General features: G+C 40.6%; 1 protein-coding gene across 1 annotated transcript; it reads left to right on the top strand.

The window, feature by feature from the left end:
* Nucleotides 1-15218: 15218 nt before the first annotated feature.
* On the top strand, nt 15219-24230 carry CCR6 (C-C motif chemokine receptor 6). Its single transcript, XM_058802553.1, has 4 exons — nt 15219-15283; nt 17919-18015; nt 21118-21190; nt 21830-24230. The coding sequence occupies exons 3-4, from the start codon at nt 21182-21184 to the stop codon at nt 22913-22915; spliced, it is 1095 nt and encodes a 364-aa protein (XP_058658536.1). The 5' UTR covers nt 15219-15283; nt 17919-18015; nt 21118-21181; the 3' UTR covers nt 22916-24230.
* The last annotated feature ends 205 nt before the right edge of the window (nt 24231-24435 follow it).

Consider the following 24435-nt stretch of genomic DNA (forward strand, 5'->3'; position numbering starts at 1 on the left):
AAACCACAGCCCATCTTATAAAATATTTCCTTGCAAGTGATTTCCCCAGATACAATAAAATTGCTATCAGCTTTAGGCTGTTTTGATAACATATAGACACTACACCTAGCTCTTGAGACAACTGAAACACATGATTAGGTGGTCCTGGTAAAGATAGGGTTTACTACTTAGTTTTCATTTTAGTACAGTCATTTTCACTGATGAAATGCTGTTAACGAAAACCAGCCTTCTCAGGGAAAGAAATTCATCCATGGGTAGAACTTTGTGGCGTCACAGATGCATGTCTTTTGGCAGGCCCTTTAGTTTGATGTTTTCCTTGTAAGGCAGAGCCAAAAGAAATTGAACTGAATTGCAAGAGGTGCAGTTTTGGAAGATTGATAAGGGATCTCATTCATACTGAAGCTAAATCTTCTAAGGCTAGGTGCCAGAATCTCCCAAAGCATTTCTGTAGCCAAATTGTGGACAGGTTAGCTGGATAAAAAGCAGCTTTGCAGAAAAGGGCCTAGGGGCAGGTGTGAAGAGTGAAAGCCTGGAAGTGGGGGTCAGTGTGCAGGCTGAGGGAAGTGGTTACTTCCCCTTCCTTGTGAGGCCAGTACCTGGCGTGTTGTGCTCAGCTTGGCTCCCCCAGGGTGAGAGTTCTACCCATGGATTAATTTTTTTTTTTTTTTTTTTTTGGAACAGGAGCTTAGAGGGTGGGGGGGGGGGCTGGGGTGTGTGATCCATGAAGAGCTGAGATTGTTCTGCCTGTAGAAGAGAAGGTAAAGATGGGTGGCTGAACTGAACTTCCATGCTTACCATATGGAAAAGAGACCTGTACTCTTCCTACAGGTGCCCAGAAAAAGGACAACAATCTGCAGTGAGAGAAATTCCAGTTGCATACATGAAATAAAATCTAAAGAATCACCATGAAAATGGTCCAGGACTTAGAGCAGATACCCAGAGAGGTTGTGAAGTCTCCATCACTGGAAATTTTCAAAACTCAAATGGACAGACTCAGAGCCACCTGATCTAGCTTTGAAGTCACTTCTGCTTTGAGTAGCAGGCTCAACCTCCACCAAGCCCTTTCAACTTAGATTATTCCATGATGCTAAAGAAACAGACTTCTGTGTGGAAAACTAGATATTATGGGGATAGACAGACCATCTGCCTGCCTCTGTGCATGCAAACCACTCTCTAGGTAGAAATAGTTTTGCTACAGTTTATCAGTGCAGGTGTTTATGTTCATGCTAACCCTCCCACAGAGGAAGGCCAACATTTCCAAATATAGTAATTTAACACTGACTCTACTGTAAGGATTTATATCTTACGTCCTTGAAGAAATCTCTTAGGAAATGTGGACTTGGAACATAATCAAATAGTGTGCTGTGTGAATAACTGCAGCTGATCCTTACACTTGGATCTAAGTTTAAAAACAAACCATAAGGTTTCTAGAAGTTTTCAGTTTGTTTTTCAGTTTCTTAACAACTTTAAGTGTTTTGCTTCAATTGCTCTGTGCCATAGGGAAACCACAACAGATACAAGGTAGTAAAATCAGGTCATTTGCCCTGTTCCCCTGTAGAAGTGTCACATGCACTTTCATAGCAAGAAACTGCTTCAGCTTTTTTTTTCTCTGAGATGGAAAAGTTTTTACCTTGCACTCTCAACAGAGTTTGTTTTGACTGACAGGTGTCCTTCAGGCCATGCTATTACGGATATGAATGAGGCCAAGCTTCCTCCAGAGAAAGAGGTTCTCATTTATTAAAATAGCTACAAGGAACGGAGTGCCCAGGATAAGCCCAGGCACCCACGCAGCGAGCCAAAAACGAGACCAGTGCGCTCAGCCCAAGTGCACTGGCCTCTCCCAAACAAAAAGTATCCCAAAAGAAGAATCCTGACCCAACCGAACTCCCCCTATTTATAGTCCCCCTCGAGTCCAGGATTGGTGCATTTTGGATCCTCATGATGATTGGTCCATTTCCAGGCTTCTCATTGGTCTTTACCGCCATTCATTCTGGACCAATCATTTCTGCAGGGCTTCAAATGATTGGTCAGATGTTTCATCCAATCTCTCTTCGACCTTGCCTTGCCCCATCAGACCCCTGTTTCACCAGACCCTGGACCCTTCTAGCACATTCTTATAAGCCCCCCCCCTTTAGCATAATACAAATAATATAACATAATTAATACAATATAATTGAACTATATCCTATTTTAACTTAACTTTTACCTACAACAATGCTGCAAGGGGAACTACTAGGAAAAGGCTGGCATGTGGCAGAGCAGTGTTTCCAGATCATTTTCGCTTAGGTGATTGTGGCATACTTGCTTTTAAACTGATGTTCCCATCACGTTTCAGACATGTAATTCTGGTTTGTGTTAGGTTGTGTGATTAAAAGCTCAGCTCCACAAATAGAAAGCGCACCAGAGGAAAGAGATAACTTGTGCAGGTGCATCTGCCACTGCTGGGGGCTGCTGTGATGCAGCAGCTCCTCTCCTGAGGTGTGGGGCTGTGCGCTCAGCATGCTGGAGCCACCCACATCAGCAAGCCCTCAGAACCCGCAGTGGCAGCAAGCCTCCTGCGCGGGGAGCGCTGCCCGTGAAGAGAGGGGATGGTGCAGCCCACCCACTTTGTACAGTGGTGGACGTTGGGTTTGGGATTAAGGCTCAGCTCTTGGGAGCGCAGAGGAGCAAGGGCAACAGGAAGCCCAATACTGAACTGGAACTCTTGGAGCTGAACCCCCTTTGCCTTTTCCCTTCCTGGGCCATCTCAGGGGAGGTGCCCCCAGGCAAGCCCTTGGGTCACCTCATGAGCTTAATGATCTACAGAGACATGGGCTCATGGGATGCTAGAGAAGACTGTTTGGGGGGGTGCATAAATCCTGTTCTGGGATACTTAGAGCCAGAACCCAAAGGGGAGAAAGGGGGGGTCATGGTGGTTTAGAGGAACAAGCATGGCCAGAGAGGGAAGGGGGCAGTTGTGGGCAAACAGGCTGCTGCTCAGCAGTGTCTCTGGCTGTGCCTACCCCTCACAGTGCTGTCTGCTCTCCCTGATAATTCTGTCCAGTTCTTTCTAAACATGAATAAAACGCTTAAAACTGTCTAAGTAAGGCTAAATAACCTGTCTATCTAAGGGTAAATTAGGGATGAATTTCAGCAAAATCTAGGAGCATTCATTTCCTTGAAAGCAATGTGATGCTTGGCTACCTAGAAACGTTAGACAGAGATTGGGTTTTGCAAAATTATTCTGGCAGCCTTTATAAGAAAAACACCTTTATGGTGCTAAGTACCTGACATCCTGACTGATGTTTTCTTCATCTCCTTTGAACTGCAAAGTAAGAGGTCTGTGCTCTGTTCATTAAAAGGAAACTGATAAAATTGAAAGATAAGTAGTTCAAAGCATTCCAAGCAAGGCAAGGTGAAATTACAAAATGTAGGTTCTGGGTTTCAGAGACTAAAGCAGTCCTGGAGGTGAGAATTACATACACTTAAACTTCATAATTTAGCACATATTCATGGGAGAAATATGAAATTTAAAGTAGTTTATGGAATAAACTGTAGATTTAAGTAATAGGCTCTGTCATTAAAAAGCAACACAAACATATAGGAGTTACTGTTAACTGTAGCAGTGCAAACCTGGTATTTGTCAGTTGCATTCACTCAGTAGACTAATGCTAATTAAGCCCTAGTAAAATTTGGAATTAGTCACCCTAACAGAAACTATTGACTGTACAAGAAGGTTTGAATTTTAAGCAGGTTTTGACAGTGCAGATCTCTTTAAGTTGTGGTCACAGATGTCGGGAAGTGCTGATGATCTCAGAAAAAGAAGACAAATTCTCATGGTCTTCTTCCATGAACGAGAAAATTAATGAATACTTTCATGAATTTCTGGTTTCAATGAATGTGTGCTAATTTGATGGCACTTGATTTGAAGGAGTTGGAAGTGCCAGTCAAATGCTTTGTGGCTATGGGTCTCATCCAGCCTGGGAAGAGAGATTCGGATACACTAATGTGATGTTAATGCATAGAAGCTCTTCTGCACTGATTCCTTGCATGCATGCTTTTGCACTAAATATCAAAATGTATTAAAGATGAACTGTGGAAAAATGCAAAGGGACCCAGAGAGGCACAAAAATATAGGCAGAAATCAGTGCCAAGTACCACTTTGCAAGAACCCAAGTCAATCCAGAACATTAAATCAAGCACATGCACGCAAATTGAGACTAACCCAAAGAACAATGAAGCTGAGAAGGCAATGGGTGGTAGTAGAGAGCAAGTTATGCACATTTGTTTGACACAGTAAGAGTGTTGGCAGCCACACAAGAGCTGTGGCTTGGTGCAGGAAATTCCCTTTACACTGACAGGGGATGGCTGAGGCTGTGCTCCCGTCCCTGGGGCATGTGTTCTTGACGGTGAAGCAGATACCAAGCTGGGCAGTTTACAGCAGGGAGAAGCAGGTACAAGGATTGAGTTTAAAAAATTTTAAAATCTGAATAAATAACTGCATCACGTTAGAGATTAACCATGAGGAGCACTCTGACCAAAAACCAGGAGCAAAACCTCCTGGTTTAACCAAGAGGTCATAATCCCGTTTGTAAACAAAAATTCAGAAGGTGGACCTTAGTTTTGGCTGTGTTCTGGTGTTGTAGGGAATGAGCTAGCAAATCGGGAAAAGCTTAGGAGATGCGTGGCTGTAGCAGCTCATGTAGACTACATGATCTCACAGCTCTGCCCCACTGGTTTTTGTCACAGAAATACCTTGTAATGCTGCAGCTCTAGCAGTACAAGCCATGTGGAGGGCCTGTGAAACGTGTGATTTTTCGGGGCAGTGACTCCTGTCCCGTGTCGATGGTGGGAGCAGAGCCGCAGAGGTTCTCTTCCTGTGGCACAGCGCCTTCCCCACCACGGCCCCACCCTGCCTGGGGCTCCAGCTGGAATGCCATTCACAGAGGTGCCCGAGGGAGGAGACTGCCTCTTTCTATGTCTTCCTCTGCTGAAGAGCAGCACGTAAGGTCTGGTTCAGGCTTGGAGCCATGTGGAAGCTAGAAAGCGTGTGGGTCAGAGAGCAGTGCAGCTCATTCCAGACTCAGTCTGGACCCGGCATCGGCCATTCCCATTCCTGCAGACTTTGAAGCAAAGGATTGGGTCTGTGCAGTACAGCTACAGAGCTGAAAGAAAAATGGGGTCACAAATGTAGGCCAATTGCCCATGCATCACGGAACAGGAAATCTTGCAGAACAGCCTTTTTCTTTTATTTGTCTCTCAGTGTAGTTAGAATTTTTAAAAAAATTATGCATCCTGACTCATGCTGTTGTATAATAAAAGGATCTGTTCGTCATGGGAAGCAAACTGAACACTGTCCAGTTGTGTGGTCTTTGACAACAAATAGCATCTATACATTTTCTTGTCACTACTGTGTTTTTACACAGATTACCTGCTTTTTTTTTTTTTCTGTGTGAAAGAATCAAATTCTGCTAATGAATAATTTTATATTTACTTGTTTGTCTCATCCTTGAGGCATTAAGAAGGGAAATTGAAACAAACTTTCAACAGGAAAGAAAATAAAAGAGATCATTCAAATCAATCAAACCTAATTGCTTGGAGTTTATTTTTTTCCTCCTTTGTTCCAACAGTATAGGAGAGCAGAAGTTGAGCTAATCACATAGCTAAAGACAGATTTCCTTCTTGAGAATCATTGCCCTTTTCCTCTCCTGGTTTTTGTACTTAACTTGGGTGTTTAATCTAAAACCACAGCAGTCTGTTGTTAGCTGCCAGCCTGGGGCACACAGTTACTTGGAATGATTGCTAGTGAACTGTGTGCTTTATTTTTAGTAAATATGATATTTAACAGCATTTAAGGCTCCATCTCAAGATGTGGCAGTGCAGAAAAGTCTCAGGGGTGTAGAATTCGCCAACACTTTGAGGAGAACAGAAATTTTGCTGTTTTGCCACAGTTATTGCCCAGCAGCGCAAGGCGCTGAAAGGAAGGCCCCACTGATCATTTGTCTGGGAAGGGGTGGTGTTTTCTCTGTACACAAGGTTGCACTGGGAAATGGAATTTAATATTGTTATGTTAAACCTACTAAATGCAGGGACACTGATGTGTCCTATGGACTAGTTTTAACCTCTACCTGCAGAAAACTGCACATATTGATAAAGCTACACAAGCACAAATTCGATCCAGTCTCAGGCACAGAAAGGAGATGGATGAAGGGCAGTTGAGGACCCTCTGCTGTATATTTGGGGTTGGAACGGGCAGGGGTGAGGCAGTGTGGGACCAGTACTGAAGTCCTGGTGGAGCATGGTGAGGCACACTCCAGCTCTGTAATGCAGAACATTCCTCACTTCCAGATTTGCACTGTGGTGTTAGAAAGAAGTTGAGCTATTCTTCTTTCCCAGTAGTTTGATGGCTTGTGAAAAGGTAGAAACCTCTGATCTCAGAAAAGCCCTCTGCTTTGATCAGTCGTGAAGCCTGTCAAACTGGGAACTGTGCCACTCTAAGCACAGCACGGGTAACCGCAAGATGGTTACTTAAAAAATCCTGTGACTGATTTGGGTTTGAGGAGATGGCAATGCTGTTGCTCAGAAGGAAACAAAACCTACTCTGGTGTTGTTCTGAGCTGTTAGAACAAGTCAGAGGGGAGAAAGAGACAACAGGCCCTCGATGTGAGTATAGACAGCTCAACATAGTTCTGCATGTGGGTAAGGGGCCTCACTAAATATATTTGCTGGTCTTTCAGGAACTGGAAGAAAACCCTTTGATTGCCTTCAAATCAAGCAGAATTTGGCTTCCCCTTAGGAACATTGTATAGCTCCTAAAGAATCAACAACAGAAGTTGCATTTTTGGTGGTACATTAGAGCTGCAGTGTAGTGAGAAGAAATTCTGGAACCAGGCAGACTGAGAGGCTGATCTTTCAGGAGGGGCTGTGAGGCAGAATTGGGGATGCCAGAAATGTGCTTAACTGCCTTCCTGCAGGGGCTGTGCTTCACTCTGAGGTTCAGAGCACTGCAGTGCTGGAGGGACAGAAGAGCTCCTTCTTGGGAGAGCAGGCTGGCAACGGGCCCATGAAAAAGCTGCTGTTTACGACAGCTTCAAAGTCTTGCTGTGAGTTGGATGCTGCTGTACTCTAACACAGACTGAAAACCACCCTGGGCCTTGCAGGAGCGCAGAAAGAGAGAAGATGAAAGACTTCTAGAGTAGGATGTCACCTCAGATATAACAAGATAAAGTCAAAAGCAATCAAAAGTCTCTGTATATATGACTATTAGAAGATACAAATCTAGTATTTTCCAATGGTTCTGGTATTTTCTAATTATTAGAATTATAAGACTTTAACTCCATTTAAAATTCTCTCAGGACCTCTCCAAAAAAAAGCACCCTTAGTTCATAGATTATAGAAAATGGGACTCTAGCAGTTTCTTTCTTCTTTATTCAAGCAGCAGCTTTTAAAATTACCTTACAATCACAAGGGAGCTTTAAAAAATAAAGCCTTATGCTACCTTCATTAAGGACGCATCTTCCTCAGCAGAAGCTCAAAATAACTTTTAACCGTGTATCTCCTGTTGCTTGCAAAAATTTTCCAGTCTATTATTCTGTCTTGCCTTTTTCAGTCTTTGTGCAGTCAACAGTGATGTAAAAAGAAAATTAGCGTAAAGAGAAGTTATTTCTAAATCATAAAAAAGCCTTCAGGGAGAACTAAAAAATACTGACTCTTCCAATACACCTCTTGTCTCACGCTGGACCAGTCTCACATTCACCTTCCATTTCAGTTATCCAGGCAAAGTGGCTGCATTTGAGAACTTCATTTTGTGCTCAAGGGCTTCTCTTCAGCTGCTGGCATGGCCTCTCTCTCACCCTCTTGCACTCTTACCAGCCTCTTGCACTAAGAAATGTCTACCTGAGTACTGAAACTTTGCAGCTGGTTCAGATGATGAGGAAATTACAAATTACTGTTGCAATACCATATCTTAACAAGAATTTTGGGTTTGAGACATTAATTCTGTTATTGGTTCCACTTCTGTAGAGCTAACTTCAGAATTCTGAGGTGTCACTCAAGGTTATGAGGCAGTAGCATCTGAACAGCAGAGGACACAAATCTAGTCATTACAGCGTGGCTTCTTTCATAGTTTCTCTTCAGTAATACAACTCAGTGAGGCCACAGTGCAAGCATTTTTGTTATATTTGTTTGTATTAGATTCTTTAAGAGACCACAAAACTATCACTCAGGGATATCCAGGAACCTTCTGACTGAGCTCAACAAGTAGGAGTCCATCCCTTTCTCTGGCACAGCTGAGGCAGGGTACTCATCTCATAAAATCACTGGGAAAAGTGTAGCAAAAATCCCATATGAGTGAAAACTGCTTGCCTGTTTTAGCCCCACTGAAGTATTAACAGGAAGGATCATTTGACAACGATACAAGCCAGCCTAAAGCCAGAGGTGGTGTGGATCAGGTTGGTCAGACAGGTCTGGCAGCATTTGATGCAGAACAAACACCTCTGGTCCTGCTGCCTACATTTGCTGTGAAATGGTATCTTTCTCTTTTCCAGCCATGAAGGCTGAAGCCCTGATGACAGCGAAGCAGATTTTCCCTCCTTCCTCCCAAAAGACAGTAAATAAAATTTGCATCATGTAACACTTGTGTATGTCAAAAAGGAAAAAGGAAACAACCCCCCTGGACACACCCTGGCTGACAGCAGGCTGCTGTGTGAACCTGGACACGAGAAACACACTCCACTGTGGGGGTGGGTGATGAAGATATCCTCAGAGACCTGGTTTGGCAGTGAATGCCAGCCTTGATGCCAGTGTAACAGAATTCTCTTTCTGTTGGACAGGCTGAAGGGTGTTCCTGAAGGATGGGCTGCTCTGTGCCATCTACAGCAGGGTGACCCAGCCATGACTGGCACACCTGACACATCATGTCCTGCCAGGAAGACATCATTTTCTCTCCACAATCAGTGTGAGGATTAAGGGACCCTTTCTAGATTTTTATGTGTCACTGTGGGTTAGTGTGGACAAACTTCAGTCACACTGGTGAGACCTTCCCTCTTGGTTGCAGATAGGAGTGACAATTCTCACAAGAACCCTTGTTCCACAAGCACAGGGAGAGGAGTTAAGCAAGACCCAACCATATTTGGGATCGATGTCTCGGCTCCTGTTGGCTTTTGCCTGATCCTGGAAAGAGTTGGTTTGCTAAACATGGGGAAAATTCCTCACTTAAAAACCCCAAACAACAAACCAACATAACACAGCACAAAACAAAAAAGAGAATGAACACTTTTCTGTTGTTTTGCCAAACTAAGACAGAAATGAGGAGAGAAAGGCAGGTGCTAGAGCCCAGGAGAAAGTGTCTGTGGCAGCTGACATGTTGGCCCATATGCTATTTAAAACCAGACTGGAAAACATCTTTGAGATTATCCTTGCGTTTAGAAGTAGGCAGAGACCTAGACACCTCACTAGTGTGAAGCCTTTCCTGGCTCAGGAGGGGCTGAAGAGTCAGTTCTGCAGTGTTAAATGCAGTGCAGTGGTTACCTGTGGGTGTGTTGACCCTGTGCCTTCACACTAATGTTGAGAAGTCAAGGAACAGATCACACAAACCTCATGCAACCAACACTGCTTTGAGGAGCCTTTTTGGATTCCAGTTTTGTGTATTTGACACTAAGGTTGTCTGGCAAATGGTTCTTGTGGTGTGTGCCTTGAGAGTCAAGACACTTAGTCCTGGCACTCTGGATTGAACAGGGAGCAGGTATGCCTGAGACAAAAGGACAAAAGGTGCAGAGGAGCAGCACCTCTGCCCCTACAGCTGACGGCAGGTAGAAGGAAATTACTAGCTGGGCCAGGTCTCACTTCAGCATTTCAGGTAGCAATGGCTCAGGTTAGAGGTGTTTTGGAAGAAACTGAGCTTGGAAATAGCGAAAGGAATATTGTGACTCTGAAGTAATGAAAGAACAAGAATGCTGTCCCAAATATTGCCAGCTGAGTTGTGATCCTCACTCCAAACACAGACTGGTGAGGTCAGTTGAACATGGACAGAAAGAATATTTTGAGAGCAAGAGAAAGAAACATGTCTGTCAGATGGTCATCTTAGTAGGAGGAAGGAGATAGAGCCAAGAGTTTGTGTAGGACCACAGAGAGCAGCAATGGGGAGCAGCAGCCGATCCTGGTGAGGGTGTCCCAGTTAGCATTCAGGTGGTGCTTTCTGGAACACTAAAGCTTCAGAGTAGTGAGAGCCCACTGGGGATGAGTGATGGACCAGTGCAAATTTAGATGCCTGTCGAGCCTAGCCAACAAACTGGGAGGAAGATGAAGTGAAGCAGGACGTGGTTAATACTAGTTGACTTTTCAAAATCTCCACAGTGGAGGCAACCAAAACATCCTGGGGAGAAAGGACCATGGGTTGCCAGCTTTCTCCAGTGCATCCTCACAAACACATATACCTTTCCCCCTCAGTAAAGAACACGTTTGTGCCACACAGCACAATCACATAATTCTAAAATCATGGAGTAGTTTGGTTTAGAAGAGGCCTTCAAAGGTCATCTAGTCCAATCCCCCTGCAACAAGCAGGGACAATACCATGAAAAGATGAGCAAGGTGCCTGGGCAGTTATCAAAAATAATCTAACTTGGAGAAAGATGGATAGATCCTATGGGGGCTGTACTGTTTCTTGCCACCTGAACTGGTGTACCTTTGCACTGGGTAAGGAAAATACACTGTTAAGAAATAACCTGTTAAGAAGTTTTGCTGCCGATGAAGAAATTTCCTTGAAAAGGCTAAGAGCCATAAACAAGTTTCTGGTTTTCCAGGTTATATTTGGTTTACATCGCAGTGTTTTGGCAAAGGTGGTTGGGGGATGCTACAGCTTCCCATGTCCAACAGACCAAATGCCAGACACTCCAAGACAGCTGCATTGCTGGTCAAGGCCAAATCTATCAGCAGTGATGGCAGAGCCTCTGGGATAACATATTTAAGAAGGGGGGTAGGGGGGTGGGAATCCTTCACAAGAGCAATGGCAGATAAAGAAGAGAAGAATAAGAATATATGAGAGAACATAACAGTCTAGAGATGCCCAGGTAAAGCAATCAGTGAGTGATCTCTCCCTGCCCTTATGTCAGGATCCTTTCATTATATTTTCACTCCCATGCCCATTTGAGGAGGGGAGTGATAGAAATGCTTTGATGGGCACTTGGCATCCAGCCAGGGTCAACCCACCAACCAACACTGAAGTTCAAATCAGTGCCAGAATGCCTACAGAACTGACCTGTCCCCTTGTGCTCCTGGTGTCACCTGGACAGTTCTACCGAGTAACTGGGCTAACTGTTCTTCACTCTCCAGGCTGTTGCCCAATAGTATAATTTCAATAGATTTAGCTGCGCTGCTTGATTCTCTAACATACCTGTCCCACAGCATTAGCAAGTTCCTGCCTTTGTGCAGGCTAGATTATATTTAAGGAAAAAATGCATCATCCCTCAGGAATGGATGTAAGCACATGCTTGCATTCTCTATGTAGCACAAAATTAATCAGCTGCAGTTTCCAATTTGTTGTTCCTGGGAGGAAACAGTCAGTAATGTGCCTCCCATTACTTCTTTGTTTCTTTTTTTTTACTTTTTTTTTTACCACCTATGAAATCAAAGTGGAAAAATCAATGTTATTAAAGCCCTAACCACCAGTGATTTCATGCATACTAGAGATGAAATGATAACAGCAGCTGCCCACTCTTAGAAGGGAAGTGAAAGGTTATCTCTCTGCTGCAGTATGAGATCAGACAGATGTGTCAGCTGTGCACAGCAGAGGATCCTGTGTCAGCAAGTATTTTCCCCGTCATCTCCCTGGCACAACACAGCTCTGTGCATTTCCTTTCCCTCCTAATCCACACAGAAATAAGTAGTTAAGCTCAATGCTCTAAAGGGATCACGGTGCAGCTCTTCTGCTGTGAAAGTTAAGTGCCTGAAACATTTAAAACTTGTTAAAAGCAAAATTATTTAGAGATGTTTGATTGTCTCACTGATTAGTATCTGACCATAGAGAGGATGTATGATTAGGACACAGCTTCCTTCCTATACCAGCCTGCACAAGTGGCATCTCAGTGGTGACTGTATGGGAGCAGTAATTCCTCCTGTCCAGAAGACCTGGAAGGAGATTTTCCTCCTTGCAGAGCAATCTCTTGTGGCAGTTTCTCTCTGGGTAGCCTCAGATCATTGGTGTGGTTAGTGGTATAGATGTAAAATGAGGGAGTTATTGTCTCATTGAAGTGGCCAGCCAGCACCTCCAGTTTATCTTTGCAATCAGCAAAATCACAGCTCACATGCTGAAAGGCACATGCTGTAATTTGGTCCATGCAGGAGGAAAGAAATTGTCTCTGATCTGTATCCAGACAATGCAGGGACTGCATATTGTGCAGACACAAATTCAAATTTCATTCTTCCATTTCATCATCTGTGGCTTTAAGTGGGAGCTGGGATCACAGATGCCTTAAAACTTCCATACTGCACATCCAGTTGCAGCATTAGGTATATAAACAACTTTTAAACCATCTTTAGCTCTTACTCAGGCCATGGCACCCACTGCTGGAGAGATGGCATTGGGACATTCCATGGTGTGGGTCTCTTGCAAAAAAGAGTCATATGAAGAAAGTACAAGTATAAAAAGAAACCAGGTCACTGAATTCAACATATTCAGGTTAAAATATAAATGCTTGGGAGTACAGAGTGATGACAGGCTCTGAGAAACTACTGTTTCAGGTAGTTATTTCAATGAGACATGAAACAGAGAGTGAATGACTGAGTGAAGCAATAAAGAAATGTTACCACAATGGGTATGATCTGACTACAGGATCTAAAACACAGGAATTATGTCAGCAACTGCATACTCAGCTCTGCTTGTATCTTTGTCTCATGTGTGCAACACTTCTGACATGGAAATTCACTTGTCCTCTACTGTAGAACCAAAGTTCTACCAGTAAACACTGCTAGAACTTTGTAAACAATTCAGCAGAATTTTCTTTCAGTAGACCATTGACTTCAGAAGGCAGTTATTTGGAAATATTTTGCAATATTTTGTCTTCTTTGAGGTGATATACTTAATTTTTAAAAAATTTGCATCCACTTTAGCATTACATGATCTTAAGCCCTTAAATAAGGGACTGTGATTTATATTACACATTCTTTCTTGGGATTTCAGGAACAAATGTATTTTCTGGTCTATAAAATAATTTCTTTTGGGTTGAAAAGGTAAAAAAGTGAGATGGAAAGTGCCTGGCATCTTCACTCAATATGCCCTTGGCAGTACAAGGATTGTGTTATTGTGTTCATCACTGTTAGGGTTCATTACTTCTGGCATAACCTGGGGAGATGCTTTTACCAGAAATGGTTCTTAAACCTTTTTAAGATAAGTGGTCAAAAGGGAATAGTAAGAAACAGACCAAATACAGCATAATCGAGAAAAAGCTTTTTCTTAAATTGAAAACCCCATGATTTCAATAAACCAGATTTTCCTTCAGAATGCCTTTAGCTATCCCAGAAGCATCCTGATGAAAAATTAAGATTGATAATTGGAAAAAGCTGGTCCTTTGTCTTATGATTTCTATTCCTTTTCCTGTCTAAACCTCTGTGAGGTCTTAGACCATGGAATGACATTACTCACCACCTACTTTGTCTGTCCAAAGCTGGGAAACCTAGCCTGACTGATAAGCTAAGACTACAAAAGATGATAAAAACATAAACAAGCATATGATAACTCAGCTGTGCATCTTGGTGCATTTTATAAATAAGCATTTTTGAATTTTAAACTGAAAATTTATAATTTACAACTTTGGTTTATCAACATTTTCTCCAATAGAATAAAATCTGTTTAAGCAACTTCTCTGAAGTCATTGATTATCAACAGGAGGATGCACTTACTGCTCTTCATGCTTCTTTCTGGAACTCAGGCCCACTATGAGCTCAGCTGGTTCTAAGAAGTGATGCTGCAGTGAAGCAGAGAAGTGCTCTGAGTATGACTGTGCTCCTCCTTCAGAAATTCCATGTTTAGTCTGACAAGAAATAACATCTGAATCTTTACCCTGACCAGCAAACTGTTTCCCATCAGGTTTTTTTTTTCATCCTCACTTCATTTTCAAGATAAGTATTGAGTGCATTGGTGGAAGAAAAGTGATGGCTTGTGATACCTGCCAAACACAGTCACACCTTGGGCTGGAGGCGAGCCCTAGGCGCTGACTGTGCAGGCTCCTTCTCAAGTGCTCTGTTTACAAGGCCACCCATTTAATCCCTGAGCCATAGCTGCTCCAGTGGGGGGAAAAAACCCTGTAGAAGGCCTTTAGGAGGGCTCTGTCTTCCCTGACTGGCTTGACAGAGGTGACCGAGTGACAAAAACACTGATGGATGCTGCTCAGTGTGAGATGGATATCAATCACTGGCACCTCAGAATGTGAGGGGAAGGCTGCATCTGGCAAGGGGATAATGGAAGCAGATGGGAGTGAGGTAAAAGGCGAACAAAAATGATCAAAGGGGAAGGAAGTGAGGGGAATTACAAAATATAATGCTGAAGAGAATTATAAAGACAACAAGGGATGGGAATAAGAGAAATCTAGAAAAGTTGAACAAAGAAAGAGGAAGAAATAGGGAGAAGAAAAAACTAAATACAGAAATACCAAAACCAGCAAAAATGTTTAACAAGAAGTGAAAAGCTATATGCAAACAAAAGAAGGAAATTTTGATAGAATTAATGATGAAAAAATATATATTGACAATGTAGGATGGTCATGATGAGAAAATTAAATAGGTAACATAAACAACTCGAAGGTAAATAGATAGTTTACATTTTATAGTCCAAAAGAATAATGAAGAGACTAAAATTTCAGTTGATAGCTAAGTTTTTTAAATTAGATTAGACTGATCTAAATTTAACTGAAGGAACATGAAATTAGGATGGAAGAGCATAGGTGTGCATGCTGCCTTTCTTTTAGAATTAAAAAAGATTACATACTGTGTCATTTCAGAAGAAACTTGTGGATTCTGGAACAACTCAGACAATGGCTTAGCTTTCCCTACCTTTAAATATTTTCTTTCCTTAATTACTGGTGGCAGAAAACTAACATGCGGTGAGATTTGAAAAACCACAATTGCCATATTAGCTAAGTGAGACCAGATTTCCTTTCAGAGTTCTAACATATGAACCAAAAATAGCTGACACACAGATTAACAAATAGTTGTGTTGAAAGGAGCAAACTCTTTCCACTTGCCACAGTGTGAAGGTGAAGCACAAAGCACCTGTGGAGTAGGCTGGCTAATTGAAAGAAACTGTGTTGAAAAGGTAAGTTGGACTAGGTACCTTGTGGTAAATTTAGAATTCACCAAACAGTGAATGTTTCACCTTCTGAAAGATTGTTATTTGAGCTGGATATTGAATATATTGCAGACTAAAAACACAAGATGCATTTAAATGAGAAAGCACCTGATTATGGAACAAGGTGAGCAATAGTTTTTGTAAAGGATCGGCCTCTGATTTATCTTTAATTAAGCATTAAAAATCTGATGTATATTTTGATGGCTCTCATTCCATGAAAATATGTTGATAATATTCAGTTTTTTCACAGGCTAATCTTGGTATTCCAAAGGTAAGTTGTTGTCTCAGAGAGATGTTGGAAGCTGTTACTAGGAGTGCTTCTCTGAATATGTATTACAATCATGATGGACTTGGTGATTTGGAGTCACAGACAGTTTTGTAATGGAGAGGGATTTTCTACTTCTGTTACTCGTTATCTGCTGGTTAAATGACTGCCATGTGTTACATTTGTCTTTGTGCAATGAAGACAGTGCACAAAGATTGCTCAGCTCCATCTCTTCACTCCCTAAGTTATGAGAAAGAAACACTAGAAATGCTTCAATGAAATATCCCACAAAGACATGTCAGCAAATTACATTACCAACAGAATGTGTTCCTCCTCTGAATTTGCTGCTTTTAACAGGATTTGAGCCCTTGTTTCAAACTGTCAGAGACTGTGAAGAGGAATCTGTGGTTTTCTTCAGACCGTGTTTACAGAAATTGAGTTCTCTGTAAACAGGATCGAGGCTGCTACATGTAGCTATGTTACTACAAAGAGTACACGCGCCTCAGTTTATCAGGAGTAAATGTACGGCGCCTTGCAGCACTTGAGGGACAGGAGATTTCAAAATGAAGCTTGTGTTTTCTTTCTAAGAAAGTCCAGAAAGTTCCTTCCAAGCCTCATCTCAAGTTAATTAGAAGATTTCCATTATTACAATTTGATGTGCAAATAACAAGTTAGCAAACAAGCACAAAAATGCAGTTAAAAGAAAAGTCAAAGCCCCTTTCAGGAAAGGTTCAAAGGATGGCTTAAAAACCTGTGAAGTTTTAATGATGAAAATTGTTATGAATTATAAAATTATAACTAAAGAGTGAAGATACTTCTCCATTGTGATTAAGGATGTCTTGAAAGATTCACAAGGACTTCTGTCTTCACCACTTGTCTCTGCACTGAAACTCCCACATCTTCTTTCCTCCATGTTACTGGACTTTATAAAAGCATTTTCAAGGACTTAACTATGTTAATTATGTGATTTAATCACAACCTGCTCCAGATCTGTGATGGCAGGGAGTGATTTAGTTCACACAGCGATAAGGAGGCCAAATTAATTTTATAGTGACCCTGCTGAAATTATTTGAATCATAGATAGATCTCACACTTTTTTGGTTTGTATGCATCAAACAGTGAAGATAACTGTTCAGTAATAACAATCAAAACATGTTTTTACTACATATGCATGCACATTTCAGTAAAACAGGACTGTCATTTCAGGGATTTCAGGTATCTCTGTACATGTTACATCTCTATACATGTTGCTCCATGCACACATGTATTTGGTAATAGCTAAAGTCTTGGATCCTGTGAAAATGAGTAATTGAGAAAATGATATGTGCCTGCTTAGATGATTATGAGCCATTACAACATGGTGCTTTAAATGTAGTACTTCTCTTTTTGACACCAGACAGTATTTTTGTTTCATTCACTGGGTGTGGTCAGTGGAAAGAAGCACCAGACTGAAACTGGTAGGGAGCCACTGCTCCTGTGCTATGTCTGTTTAGAAAAAAAGTGAGTGAGCAGAACATCTGTCATCCTGCATTTCTTTAGGTCCAGGGTTCTAGTAATTCAATCATATCTTAGAATCTTACAAGACTGTCTAGATTCATGCCATTTTACCTTTTTTTCCTTTTTTTTCCTCCTTCCTGCTAATGCAAATATCAAAGTTGTGTTCAAACCCAGGTCTAGAAAAGAAATTTTTCTAGGTTTTAAAATTCAGGAATCATGAAATTAAATTAAAATTCGTTCCAACTAATTTTGGCAACAGACTTGAACAGCATGAAAATGAACAGCAAATGCTTGTGCCAAACAGGCAAATGCAGCCACATTTTACTTATCTACCTGCATTTGCATATTTTGTGTTAGCAGATCTGGACAAACAGTTGGGTTGTGTGCACTTTGACATGTAACAGATTTTTTTTTTCTTCTAAAACAGCTGCTAATCAATTTGGTAATTATTACTTGTCTCATTTCACAGTTTTACTCTAAGCAGTCTTGTTGATTTAAATTATTGATCTTGAAACTACTCATCTGCATGACATTAAGTGCACCCTTTGCAAAACCAGGTCATCATTCAGGACATTTCTGAGCACAATGACAATTAACATCCTGCTTATTATGATTCTGATTCTAGCTTGATCACTTTAAAAATAATATCATTACATAGGTAGGCTAATAAGTAAATTAATAACATATTTGCCTCTAGCTTGAATTTTTTCAGCACAGCAAAATTTTCCTTTATACAAAAAAACAGGTTATTACTGTTGCTTGTGAGGAGGAAGTGGTGGTTATTTTCAATTTATCTCTGTACCTTTAACTAATGCTGTTATTTCTTGTTTTCTAAATTAGAGTGTGCACTTGTTGAGGCTGATGGTAAATGTGCTTGAGGCAGTCAAAAGAATCACACATCCTCTTTCACCTGGCCATTAGACGATTCTCAAATTGGGTAAGTACTAAAATAAAACAGGTAATCTGTAATCTGTGCATATGTCTGACAAATGTGTTAAACTGAACATGTAAATGGGATTCTACTTACAAGGATGGACTACTCTTAAAAGTACTTAATGACTGAATTTTTTTCTTCATTTTTTCTTCAGAATTCTGTATTTTCCCCCAGGTCAGTCTTTATTCATTGTGTTTTGTTTGTATAATTCAAATAGTATATTTGCTCTTAAGATTGTGGTTTAGTCTTATGTTTGAATACTTGCACACTGCTTTCATAGTGAAAAGAAATGTGATGATGTGGATAAAGTGAAAACATACTAAGCCCAAAAATTCAAGGCTTATATATTTAATATTCAGAACAAAGGTGGTTTTGAGGTGCACATGCACAGACATGTACTACCCATATATATTATATAACCAATATTAGGACACACCGTCTTATATATAAATATATGAAAATTTACTTTTGTATTTACCTAATACATTAATGCCAAATGAAGATGTAAATATGCAGATTATAAATTATAAAGGTGCCTACTGGAACACTGTTAGAAAGATTTAAATTGAAAAGGATATTTTGTTTATAAGAGCTATGATTCAACTTCCTCAGCAGCCAGTGCATCTTTTTAACAACTTCTGCGAATGCTGTTTCAAATTCAGAAAAGGAAGTCAGCTCAAGAGGTTTAAATCAGGTCTAAATCTGATCTCTGCAATTCTGATTTCAGTTTGAGTCCTTTGCTACAACTCTCATACTAGCCATCCTCAGGAAGCTTCTACTGGACTAAACTTTTGTGAATAAGTGTGTGGCTGGTGTTGCCTTTTTGAATTCCTGTAGGATCAGGAGGACGTGCATCTCTGTTTTAATGAGTATTTGTTGTTCCCCATACGATCTCTGCTGAGCTCTTCTGCGAACTAAAGAGCCTTTTCTTAGTAATCATGTGAAGAGAGCTCCCTTCTTAACCCTCCTTCCAGGCTGTGGGAAATACCCATGGCTCCCTTTCTCCTAAATGCCTTCACCCAGTCACCTTCCTTCTGTATGTTATGCTCATGTTTCAGTGTGGCTTTGTCCAAGTGGAATGAAGAGTGACTTGTAGATAGAAGATATGTTGTCAGACTCTCTTTGTATATTTTAACCATGTTGGTCTTAAAAAGACATGAATGGAACACACTTAGAATGATATTTTTCTTGCAACAATAAAATAACAGTTTCTAAAATAATAACCTAGACAGGTACCCCTTTAATTCTGTCCATCTGAAGAATTTCTGTAGCTGCCAAGTACAAAGAGTAACAGAAACACCAAGCAAGATCATGAGTGTCTGGATGAGATCATAAAGTGTAAAGCAGTGGACAGTGACTAAAATTGTGCAAAGATGGGCTGGGGGACCACAGCCCCTGGTTAATTGCATAACGTGCCTGCTGGCCCTATACATCTCTGCACTTCTGACAGACACCTTTAAGTTGTTTGAGATTTTCTTCAGAAGGTGCTCAACCACTTTCGGGCTGTCATATTCCTGCAGCTTCTAAAAATCAGTTTTGAAAAGCCAACAGACAAAGCTGGGGAGATAGTTAAAGATTTGTTTAAAGGGCAGGAAATCTAGATAAGCTGTGATGCCTTAGCTACATCATATAGTTTAGGTCTTTACCCAGTTGCAGCTCTCTGTTAATAAGCCAGCATCCCCACATGAGTCATCCTCATTATGCTTTTGGAGAGTGTTCAGTCCTTTCCCTTCCCCAATTTCCCCGTTGTATCTGGACTTCATCTGCCCCACTTTTACGAAGTCTCTCTCTCATTTTCAACATTAGGTAATTCCCAAACAAGAAGGTTTTGGTTTTGTGGACTTAAAGCTGACACATGTGCTCTTCCCAATTGGTGACACAGCTAGCAAAAAAGCAGAAAAACTCTAGATAAAACTGGCCTTCCCAGCCTTGACAAATATGGGACCTCATGTCATCCTGTCGCTGAAATTAATGCTTAAACACTGCTTTGCTGGTAGGTGCAGCTCTCAGACAGCAGCTAGTGGAAAGAGGGAAAGGGCTGAACTCATGCAAGGGGAGTCTGAGGAATGAAATCTCCTGCCCATGAGCTCCTGTGTGAGGTGGAACAAGTTATTTAAGCCCAGCTTCCTGCATGTGGTCACCAATGGCATGTTCCCCATTTTATTTTTCTGTGGCTTTAGACACTGTGATCTGATTTGCAGAAGTCTAATCCTGGATGCAAACAGTCAGTGGATTTAATCCTTTACCTAGCTGAAGTCCTTCATAATTTTGAGTACTCTTAGAAGTGATGTTGAGGAGGATACATGTCTCAAACCGAACATCTTAAGTGATACTTAACTCTAATGACTCAGATTCTCCCTTTTAAACAAAGGTGGTAATAATTCTTCACCACAGGGTGTTGTGCAAATTAAGTAAGCCCCATTTGTAAAACAGTTAGGTATCACAGTGGTAAAAAAAACCAATATTTTTCTTAGTGTGCTGTCTGAACTGCACACTGAACATTGCACAGTAAATCTGTGCACTGAGCAAAGATAAAATACAAGTACTTGGTCTGTTCATACATTGGGTACTATCCTTTGCACTATAAGAAGATATTATTCTTTTGCTCTTCTATTACTTCATTAGTGTAATAAAAAAGGACAAATAATATGTTGAAAGTGCTGAGACACTGATAAAGGGTCAGACTGGGAAAAAGGGTAAATTGTTGCATTACTGTTATGAAGTATACTAAGGGAGTGCTGTTTATATTTTCCATATTTCCCTCAATACATGGATTGCCATTGTCATACAGAAGTTCTCAAAGTAAAATTTAATTTATTCTAATTTCTTGTGTGCAAATTTAATGTGAAATAGCAGTCACATATTCTCATATGTCATCTATTAGCCTATGAAAAAACATTCAATATTTAAGTCTGTGCCCTTAATAATACTGATAAAACCTATTCTCTTTCTACAACTGCACATTTTGTAGAGATGTGTGATTTGTTAACATGCTCCAGTGATGAGATTCTGTTTTGAGTAGGTTTTATTCCCAGTTTTGTTTTTCTACTCATTCAGACTTCTTATGCTGGTTTTCTGATCCAATCTACTTTATTTTCTTTTCAGAAATACTTGGGAAAATATTTTGAGGTCCTTCTCAACATATTTTTCTGAGAAGTGTACTGCCAAAATGAATTTTGTAAGTACCTAATTGATAAACTGTGTTAGTATAGCAATAAAACAATGACTCTATAAGACCCAGTTCCTTGAGGCTGCAGATCCAAACACTGTAATTTCAGGAGTGAAAATCTGAAAAGATGTTTTTGTCAGCAGAGTTCACTGTCAAAGCACACTGTTTATTGGATTTTCACTACAGGTGTGGTGTTTGTGGTACAGGTAAATGTCAGGCTAGCTATCACAGACTGCCTCTCTAGCTGGTAGAGAGAAGTAAACACTTTTGGGCTTGATTTAGTCAGCTACATTAGTATGAAATGCATAGCATGCTAGAAAGGCCTGTTTGCCTTGTGTGATGGTAAAGGAAGATTAGACGCCTAATCTGAATTCAGAATTTTACACTGTAGAGTCTTCTGTGACAGCAGACTTGTCCTTTCTGCACAATGTATTTAAATATTAGGGCCTTTGGGATATGCAAAAGGATTATTTCCACATTTGTATTTTAAGTATGATTTAATGAAATTGCCTAGATAGTTCTTACGAGCCTTGTCTGTAGTGTTAAATGCATTTGTAATTGGAATGTGTGGCCAGTTATTTATAATGTTTCTACCATAAAGATAAAGATTACCATCTGTGTGTTGACTGGTGTTCTCCTTTGCTACAGACAGACCTTCGTACCACAGATTACCCCTATTATTCAGACTATGCTTCTCTGATCACGCCACCTTGTTCTAAGCTGGAAGTGAGGAACTTCACAAAAGCATTTCTGCCAATTGCATACTCATTGATTTGTATCATCGGCCTCTTTGGCAACATCTTTGTGGTGATGACCTTTGCTTTTTATGAAAGAGCCAAGTCCATGACGGATGTGTACCTCTTCAACATGGCCATAGCAGACATACTGTTTGTTCTTACTCTTCCTCTGTGGGCAGTGAATTACGCTGCTGATGAATGGCTTTTTGGTGATTTCATTTGCAAAATGACTAGAGGTATCTATGCAATCAACTTCAGCTGTGGCATGCTGCTTTTGGCCTTCATCAGCGTGGACCGGTACATCGCTATCGTACAGGCAACAAAGTCCTTTAAACTCAGGGCAAGGACTCTCGCACATAGTAAACTCATTTGTTTGGCAGTGTGGATATCATCAATTTTAATCTCTAGTCCCTCTTTTCTGTACAATGAAAGTTACAGCTTCTCCATGAATGAAACCAAAGAGATTTGTGATCACAGATCTGCCAGAATGTCTGAAAGCACAACGCTGAAATCGCTGCTGCTATGGCTACAAGTTGCATTTGGATTTTTTATACCTTTCATATTCATGCTTTTTTGCTACACCTTCATTGTCAGATCCTTACAACAAGCTCAGAATTCCAAAAGAAACAAAGCAATTCGTGTGATTGTATTAATTGTAGCTGTTTTCCTAGGTTGCCAAGTACCTTATAACATTGTTCTTCTCATAACAGCTGTCAACATGGGCAAGATTGACAAATCTTGTGACAGTGACAAGATAATGGCTTATGCAAAATACACCACTGAAGCCATAGCATTTTTACACTGCTGTGTGAACCCTGTGCTCTATGCGTTTATTGGAGTGAAGTTCAGAAGTTATTTTGTGAAGCTAATGAAGGACCTATGGTGCAAGAGACACAAGAAAGACAATAAACGTAGTTCAAGGACAAACTCTGATACTTATCATTCAAGACAGACTAGTGAAATTCTGACTGACAATGGATCATCTTTTACTATATAATACAATTTGAACAACATTAGGACTAAAGGAGTCTTCTCACCAAGGAACCCAAACCAATGTCACTGTGCATGTGACAGCAAGTCATCTGAGCTTCTCTGTGCCTCTAAATGAGATCCACTGATCTACACCATTCTTTCAGGAAATTAATTTAGATAAAGGAATAATACTCTTCTGTGTAAAACTAAAGATATTCACTTCTCTTAATGCTCTTCTAAACTACATGCTCTAGAAATTATAAAGAAAGTGAAATTTAAAGAGGAACCCTTGTCATTGTGTAAGGAAAAATTGCATCTCATCTGTCCCACAACATTGAAATATCCCCAAAATAATAAGTAAATGAATACGGTTATGTCTAGGCTTTTTCTTACATTTATGTTGTATCTGTTAATTACTTCTGCCTGGAAATCCTAGTGAAGTGTAGCTCTCCACTGGGCTTATATTGCAGACAGGTCACATTGTGACAATACTAACCCAAAGAGATGGCATTTGAGCAAAGTATGACAAGGAATGCAAACTGCAAAATGAAAACAAACAGCTCAGGACTGCTGACATAGCTGAGTGCTTGGTCTTATAAATCTTTGACCAATGCTATTCTGAGCAGAGAGTGAAGCTTTGCTAGAGTTTCCTCTCATTGTTGGCACAGGATTCAGATGCTGGAATCCAACAAAGCCGATAACATGATCAATATCTCTGTGAAAAGTTGCCTCTTTCTAGCTGAAGTTCACACTCTGTTTTTTAAAAAGGAACTAACTGGATAAAACTGCAATTATTCCAACACAATTTGTTGGGATGTGATAAGTGACAAAATACGAAGCATTTCTTTGTATTTAGCTACCGCTAGCAAAGATTCCTTAGGAATGCATTTACCAGCTCAAATGTGCACATATATAGTTTCAGAAGTTAGTTAGAAGTTATTGTCTAAAAAAAGAGCAGAATCTGATGTAATTCAGCCAAAATTTTTACTGAGGCAGTATTTGACTCACTATGAATATAGGAATATTTATAGTAAATGCAATTTGTTTTACTCAGTCTTGACTCTTCAGCAAATCCTCAGTGGATCTTCTGCTTATTGAGTGAGCTTTACCACTGTTGCAGTCACTATGGGACAGTGAGATAGACAGAAGCAGATGAAGATCCCTTGAGGAAATCATTAACAGGGCACATGAAACTAGTACTGCCTTGGCTGGTACAATCCATCCTTGTTTCCACTCCAGTGTCAGGTTTTTAAATATCAGTACCAGATGTGATAAAGATTGCATATATGTATCATAACTGAATAGCAATTTTGCAAGAATATGATAGAAAACTATGTAAATACAGATGCATGCATTTGCTGTACATAGCAATGATGATTTTCTGGAAGTCAGCAAATAAAAGTTGTAACTGAAAAGGAAAAAATCCCCTCATATCTAAGAGTTCTGTTCTACCTGTGTTGCCATGAAACATTCTTTTACCCCATGCAAAATCTGTCACATCTGTACAGTCTGTCCATCGTGGGCTCCCTGAGTGAATGTGCCCCA

Source organism: Ammospiza caudacuta, chromosome 3 (assembly GCF_027887145.1).
Source record: "Ammospiza caudacuta isolate bAmmCau1 chromosome 3, bAmmCau1.pri, whole genome shotgun sequence".
NCBI lineage: Eukaryota > Metazoa > Chordata > Aves > Passeriformes > Passerellidae > Ammospiza > Ammospiza caudacuta.